Here is an 8,338-nt window from a genome sequence, read left to right on the forward strand (position 1 = left end):
CGGCTTTGTCGTATCTGCCGGCTTCAGCCGTAATCTGCCTGGCTTCGGCCTTATGGCTTTCGCTCCTCCAGTCGAACCCTGCGGAAGTCTCCCCTTCGGCGTTATGTGACGGCTTTGCCGTATCTGGCGGCTTCAGCCGTAATCTGCCTGGCTTCGGCCTTATTGTATTCTGGCTTCGGCTGTATTCTGACTGGCTTCGGCCTTATTGTATTCTGGCTTCGGCCGTATTCTGACAGGCTTCCGCCATATTGGAATCATGAGGGCTTCGGCCATATATGGATTTTCTTATATGGATTTTCTTTTCTCTCTGGAAAAAAATAGATTCATTATAATCACGAGTTTAAATTTTGAGTAAATATAGATTTATTATAATCACAAAATTTGATTTGATCCGGGTATTTTTCCTTAGATCCGGGTATTTTTTCCTTATTTGTATAGTCTTTGCAATGACTTAGACGTGACTTCGAAATTTTTGAAAATTAAATTTATTAAAATCACAGGTTTAAATTTGAGAGTACTAGGTGTTTTTCCCATTTTGTGTAGTTTCCACAATGATTTAATTTTTTTTGAAAATGTTAGATAGCAGTAAAAAATATACACGATCTCGCCCACATTTGTATAACCAAATTCTGAAGAAAAAAAAACACCCCAATAGAATGAATCGCCTTGATTTTACTGAACACAAAATACCAGAATGTATATACACAAAAACGCCTGCTCTAAAATGACTGAAAACTTTCAGATAATGATAGGATACCAAACTGTACATGAAATGAAATGAATACTCGGAGAAAGGACTCAAAAATTGGCTGTGTTGGGTATTCAGGGCATAGGCTTAGACGAAGCAGTGCGCAGGTCTCATTTAGAGAAAAGTTGTTACTCCTTCCTCCTGCCTCCCGAAATTTACAAATTCGTCAGATAAGTTACTCGACATCGTTTGCGGCCGGGGGCAGATTAAGATCCAGCAAAAACGGCGCCTTCTGCCGTGCCGAGCTACAGATCTCTGCATCATCCTCCTGCTGCAGGGAATCACGAGATATCATGAGATCGATACCGAACAAAAGTTTCCCCCTTTTATTGGAGACCGTCTGATTCTCTTCCGCCGAATTTCGTGAGGCGGATCCCCTGGTAACGCAACTAGAACCGCCGCCTTGATTGTTGTCGGTGGGTGAAAGCGACCCAGCAGGAGCGCAAGAGAATGAAACTATGGCTGGACCTTGATTCGAATAGAAATATGGCCGCAGGGGCCATTGGTTTTGGATTTGACCAGAGGCGGCGCTGGTGGTGCTATTGCTCGACAGGGCGGCGCTGCTGCTGCCCTTGGTGCTAATGTCATTGTGGGGAGACAGAAGAAAATTAGTTTTCGCCTTGGCCCCGCGGAGATTTCTAGCAGCGTTATCGTAGGCTCGGGCGGCCTCCTCTGCAGTGTCAAAAGTGCCCAGCCAGACTCTGGTTTTCTTCAAGGGATCTCTGATCTCGGCGGCGAATCTCCCCCACGGCCTTTTCCTCACTCCTCTGAAATGCGTTTCCTTCACAGCCGACGACGCCTCTTCCTCGCAGCCGCCGATCTTCATCTTTAAACCCACTCTCGCCATCTGTATGGTGTCTACGGCCATGGCGATCGGACTCTGGATATCCCGTCTCCCTCGATCGTCACGCGCTCGACTCCTGCCCACTGCAACCGGAAGAACAAACTCAAAAAGCACACAACTCTTAAAACTGTTGACGCCCGCACTTTGTTTGCAATAGCGATGAGGAGAGACACCTGCACTCCAACATCGGTTGGTGTATTTATAGCGTTTATTTTCTGCGCCGGTTCACGCTTCTTATTTTTTAAAGTGCCATCATGATTCTGCATGGCATGAATGCTTCGCTTCGCCCGCGACATGCCATGTGTGAGCCGCGGTATCTGCCGGCGGTGGACTGGACTAGGAAGGAAATTTTTGAAGGATGACGACATCGATTCCATCCGCATTCTGCACAAAAGACGGCGGCGGCCCGCCTTGACCCTTCGTGGATGCCAAACCTTATTGTTCGGATTTCACACGCACCGGGATTTGGAAGTAAAAAATTGTTAAACTGTAATAATTTTGATAATGTTTTTCTGATTAATATTTCAAATGTGGTTAATTCTCAGAATAAAGGTCAATAAACCACTAAATGGTTAGACGCGTCATTAAAACATTGTTGCTAATAAAAAAAGGTCGTGAGTTAAATTTTCCCAATATTTTCTTCGTCAAATTCGATGATTGAGTTAACTGTAAGTTATCCCTTCGAATAAAGATGACTCGGACGTAGCAATTCTGGCCCACCACATTAAAATTTTTTAAGAGGATCATTCCGCCGGCATAAGATGATCCGTCGTTTCGTGAAAGTAGGCAGTCCTGGGGTGGGTCCGGGTTCTGGAAAGGGAGAGACGGGGAGGACGGGACAGCCTTCGTCATATTGTGAGTGTGGGTCCAATGAGCCCTACTTGTTCCAGTCCCGGGCCCCCCTCTCGTACTACCACCGATATCCTTTTCACGCTGCTACTGTTACGCCGTTTCGTGAACCACTTGTCGCCAAGAGGATTAAAAGGAAGAGATGCCGCAGCCGGTCACCCCAACAACGGCGGCGGTTCAGCCTGCAGGGAAAGCGGGCGGCAGCTTACTTCCATTGCTGTTGAGTGGGAACCACAGCCGCAGCGTTGGGCAGACTGCTTTTACCATGTCATTTGTGTCGTCACAATCTCACAAATGAGGCATCTGCGCGGATACTGAGAATATGGGCACGCGTCACTTTGCGATATGAGGGAGTGGACGATTATGATTCGTAGATGCGGACGATTTTGACTCTAAAGTGGGTCGCTAGGTCGGCATCGACCTCGGCGGCCCGCCATAGCTTCGAGCAGAAGTCTAAGCAATTAGATTTTTTGGGTTGGTTTTTGGTTTCAATCAATTTTGTTCACATTTTAGTTAGAAATTGAAATAATATTCTTAAATAAGTATAATTTCAGTGTTCTAAAAGTTTTCTAAAATATTACATTTATTTTTATTTTCAAAATACGATGTAAATGATTGAATATCATGATCTAGATTTTGCTAAAAAAATAATATCACCAAATTTTAATTAAAAACAAAATATTACTTCATAAAACTGCACCTTGTTTGGATAACTTTTTCATCATTTCACTAAAAATAATGTCACCAAATTTTCATTAAAAACAAAATATGACCTCGTAAAACTGCACCTTGCTTCAATAATTTGATCACCATCTCACTAAGAATAATGTCACCAAATTCTTATGAAGAAACAAAATATTACCTCATAAAACTACACCTTACTTTGTTTTACACCTTACTTGGATGAGAAGGGCACGTCATCTATATTTTATAAAACCCTAAAAATTTGTTATTAACATCATATGGTGGCATATGAAGTTAGTATATGACTAATATCAAGCAGTGTGTAGTAAGCCACTGATTGGTTTATTATAAACTACACATTGCTTTGATGAAAAGGGCATGTCATCTATATTTTATAAAACCATAAGAAATTGTTATTAACAACATATGGTGGCATATGAAGTTAGTATATAACTAATATCAAGCAACATGTAGTAAGTCAATGATTGGTTTATTATAAACTACATCTTGCTTTGATGAAAAGGGCATGTCATCTATATTTTATAAAACCATAAGAAATTGTTATTAACAACATATGGTGGCATATGAAGTTAGTATATAACTAATATCAAGCAGTGTGTAGTAAGCCAATGATTGGTTTATTATAAAGTACACCTTGCTTTGATGAAAAGGGCATGTCATCTATATTTTATAAAACCATAAGAAATTGTTATTAATAGCATATGGTGGCATATGAAGTTAGTATATGACAAATATCAAGCAGTGTGTAGTAACCCAATGATTGGTTTATTATTGGAAGAAATCCTAATTTAAGTTATAAAATCAAAGTTTTCCAAAACATTAAATTTATTTTTACATTCAAAAATATCATTTGCATAGTTTTCAAAATTATATTAGATGAATTTGAAAAGATAAATATACATGTAAAGATGTAGTGAATCTAATATTTGAAATTTCGTCTATTAATATAGATGAGACCACCAAAATATGCTAATATTTTTTATTTGTGACCATAAAATAAATATTTGGATTACAAAAAGAAATTACTTTGACAAAGTTCAATAAGAAGCACACCTATAAGATTAATGGAAGAACAATACGATCTCATTAAGAATGGTGTTGCCAAATTCAAATAAAAAGTGAAAATGTCACTACATAACACTACTTCTTACTTAGATGGGAAAAGCATGACATCTCTACTTTATAAAATATTAAAAAATATTATTAGTAATGTAAATATTAAAAAATATTATTAGTAATGTAACATGTAAAAACAATATATATATATATATATATATATATATATATATATATATATATTATTTGTTAGATGAAAATATTTGTTAGATGAAAATAGGGTGATATTCAATGGATGAAAACCAAAACAAAATATAATAAACCAATTATTAACCCACTCTATAATACTCAATATTAGCCATATATCACTCTCAAGATTTAAGGGAAAATTTCATTTCAAACCCAAACTCTAAATCTACTCAAGTACTTAAAAGTGGATAATTGTGATTTAAGATTTACTCATAAGCTCGTAGATAAGATATACAACCAATGAAAGTAAGTCTTTACTCGAGCATTTCCACTACCAATTCCAGTGTCTAAAATTTTCGTGTTTGAAATCGATTTACAAATAAAAAAAATCATATTCTGAATTCTAAACAGGGGGAGGAATTGCCCAAACAGCCCAAAGTGTCTAAAATTTTCGTGTTTGAAGTCGATTTACAAGTAAAAAAAATCATATTCTGAATTCTAAACACGCGTAGGAATTGCCAAAACAGCCCAAAATAGTCAGAATCCCATAAAAAAAAATCAATTTTTTTTAGAGACAGTGTTTGAATCATGTTTTTGATAGTAAAAATAAACTCAACACCATCAAAAACTTCTAAGACACCTAAAATTATAAAGTTCAACAACTTTTACTTGAATTTACAAAATTCCCTACTAATTTTTTCAAAATATAACTAGAATTTCCATAACTTTCAACCCAGAAAAACATAATCGTTAGATTAAAAAATTCTAAACTACTAAACGCTCACAATTAAATTTGAACGAACTGGCATTTCGATGATTCTTCCTCGAACGAACTGGCATTTCAACGATTCTTCCTCGCATGATGATGGATACGGCGCAATTTAAATACTTGGTATCAAACGCCATTATTGACAAATCGAAAGCCATAAAACCGACGGCACCTCGATGATGGTGACGGCGGCACGCCCGCTTTAAAAGATGGGTAGCTATCCACTCAGTAAATTTCGTTAAACAAAATCGCATTCAAAAAGTCGCCCGTCCAAAATTTATATCTAAAATTTTGGATAGATATTTTGCAATGACAATTGTGATGGTTACGGCAGGATGCATTAAATTTGATTACTATACTTACAAATCCTTTCAAAGGAACCGAAAGTCTAAAGGCAACACCCAAGCAAAGTGAAAGCTGCTTAATACATTAGTGACTCTTCCATAAATCAAGATTTGATTAAGAAGCGTCAAATTTCCATTTACCAAGATAATTAAAATATATATAATGATCATTATTAATTTAGATACCTAGAGTGTTTATAAAAGATTTGATACTCTTGAATCTTGGAAGTGACAATGACCAGACTAACCAGGATATTATTTTTTCTGCCAGGATATTATTTTTTCTGATTTAAAAAATGGTGTTAAAAAATGTTAAGAGTAATGTAATGTGAAATATATATATAAACAAATTCATCGTTGAATATAAGCAGAGTAATGTAATGTAGAATATATATATATATATAAACAATATTATTATTGTTTCATTTAATTGAATCCATCTCATATGTTATTTGAATATTGTGAATATCTTTAGATGAAAAATAAAACCCCAATATCGAGACAACACTAGAGAGAATTTTTATGTGAGTGACCCCTTCTTTATGCTAATAACTACCGTTGCTTAATTTATTTTTATGCTCCAAGATTATACACGATTAGTATTATTTCTCCTTCTTTCACACATAATTATTTAATATTATTATTATTATTATTTAATTTAAAATGTGGTTTTTTTATAAAGATATTTGAGTTACATAATTTTTAATGAATAAATTATATATATATTTAAAAAACTATTTCAAAATTATTTAACATCAAAAAATATTTAATGGAAACTTGTTAATAGAGGTAAAAGGTAATTAATTCAAGCAATTCATTACTTATTTAGCCTAGCAACTTCATTTTTCAATATTGATTTTACTGGGCAAACATATTGAACATATTCTCCATAACTTTACTTGATAAGGTAGCCATATTCAACATATCTCTCACAAATATGCTTTGCAGAGGCAACCTGTAACGCCCCAGTTAATTGCTAGTGTTTAAATTAAAAACAGTAAATTTAACTATTGGTTATGGTTATGTTTGGTAAAACTGGATAATTATTATTGTTGTTACTGTTTCAATTAATTATAGTTATAATTGCTTGGTGCCAATGAGTGTGGCTTGGAAATAAAACCAACTGCTAATGATTATAGAGTTTCCTCATCAGAGGGGTATTAGAACTAAAATATGACATCTGTCAGAAAGGGAAGAAACCCTAACTACTTTCAGATGGCGGTTGAGCCCTCATAGAGGAAGGATACTTAATGGTAAAAGAAACAGGAAAAGAGGTTGCTATGTCTGGTAAGGACCAGATAGCAAGGCTCTGGAAAAGTTGCAATTTGGCAGCGAACGCTACGTCTGGTAAGGACCAGATAGCGCATGTTGGGAGCAGAGAACTCCCTGAATAAACCGCTATGTCTGGTAAGGACCAGATAGCGTAACTTTGGCAGTGCCAAAGAGTTGCAGATAGCAAGAATCTTGCAGGGTGCTTGGGGGTGGAAGGTCGAGGAGGACCCTCCTAAGGTCGGGAGGTGGACAAGCGCACTAAGAGGTTTGCCTCTGAACAGGTATGTACAACAGAGAGCTTGGTAGTCTGTGTATATGCTGACAATTGAATTAAAAAGTTTATGACAGGACAAAGAACTGTAAACTGTACAAAGAAAATATCTTTTGGTAGATGCAAGTAGAATAAAGACTTGAATTATGTTAAAATATTAATCTTAGAAAGGAGTGAAATTCCTTTATGACTGCCATAAAGAAAGAATAGTGCAACAGGAAGAAACGAAAACCAGAAAGAGTAGGGTCAACAACCCTTTCTCTGGAAATGATTTCCGAGTATACTGCGTAAATGATATAAAGAAAGAATTCCGTATACAATCATTACAGGAACGAGAATCTAATCAAACGATAATCCATTAAATGATAAAAAGAAAACTAAATATATATATGTATGAATCCACAGAGCAGTTCCTTCGAATCCAAGGAAACAAAAGCAGGTCGACAAAATAAACAAACCATGTGTTAACAGAAATATTCTCTGAAAATAGTGGCTGTAGGTTCTGTTGAATACAGAAGTTAGAACAAGAATTAAATGTCATGCATTAACGAGATAAGGAGGGTAACTTGTACCCACACCCGAATCTTGACTACCTTGTGCCAATGTTCCAATTTAACTGCAGAACCCCACGGTGAAATGGGTGGTCGTGGCCGGTATGGACAGGGTAGAGAAACCGACAAATACTCGCCCATATGAAACAATAAGCCATTATTAAACAAATGAACATAGCATGTAAGTAATGGAGATAATATTGCTAATCGAGAAATAGGAATTAACAGAAGTCCTACAGTACCAGCATATGCAATGAAAGTCTCCTGTGAACAACAATATTCTTATGTTAAAGGAAAGTTCGGTATTAACCAATAGAAGTCCAAAATCCATTATAAAACTGTAGCACCTTGTTATGCATATACAAATAAACACATTAACCAGTCAAGAAATTACAAATAGTTGTAACCGCCCAAATGGAAACATAAATGTTCAGGATAAAACCCTCGGCCCTGTATCAGATACATGGTAAAAATACAATACAGCAAGCGCAGTCCAGCAAGCGCAGTCCGGAACGGACAATACCGATATCCCAGTATTGGGCAAATCCCAAGTTTGCCACGGTGAAAACCAGAGCGGGGACTCTGTTACAGTCACATTCAAGGAGTGACTCAGAACGAAAAAAAAAAGAAAAGGAAAACACCATAGCTCGATCAAGTCGGCCGAAACCAATTTCAGAGTTACCCACAAACTTTCTGTACATAAGTCGTCAGCATTCTCTTACCAGGAAACAGAAGAGAAC

General features: G+C 36.5%; 1 protein-coding gene across 1 annotated transcript; it reads right to left on the bottom strand.

Moving 5' to 3' along the window:
* Positions 1-652: 652 nt before the first annotated feature.
* LOC149229932 (uncharacterized) lies at positions 653-1,824 on the bottom strand. The gene has a single exon (XM_089378794.1). It carries the CDS (start codon positions 1,614-1,616, stop codon positions 924-926), a length of 693 nt encoding a protein of 230 aa, XP_089234920.1. The 5' UTR covers positions 1,617-1,824; the 3' UTR covers positions 653-923.
* Positions 1,825-8,338: the final 6,514 nt, after the last annotated feature.

The sequence above is a fragment of the Pinus tabuliformis genome, chromosome J (assembly GCF_031772625.1).
Source record: "Pinus tabuliformis cultivar Carrire ecotype Pingquan chromosome J, CPIR1, whole genome shotgun sequence".
Taxonomy (NCBI): domain Eukaryota; kingdom Viridiplantae; phylum Streptophyta; class Pinopsida; order Pinales; family Pinaceae; genus Pinus; species Pinus tabuliformis.

Bases quoted from the DNA above. Each gene is read 5' to 3' on its own strand.
- LOC149229932 (XM_089378794.1), bottom strand. From the start codon at position 1,616: ATGGCCGTAGACACCATACAGATGGCGAGAGTGGGTTTAAAGATGAAG.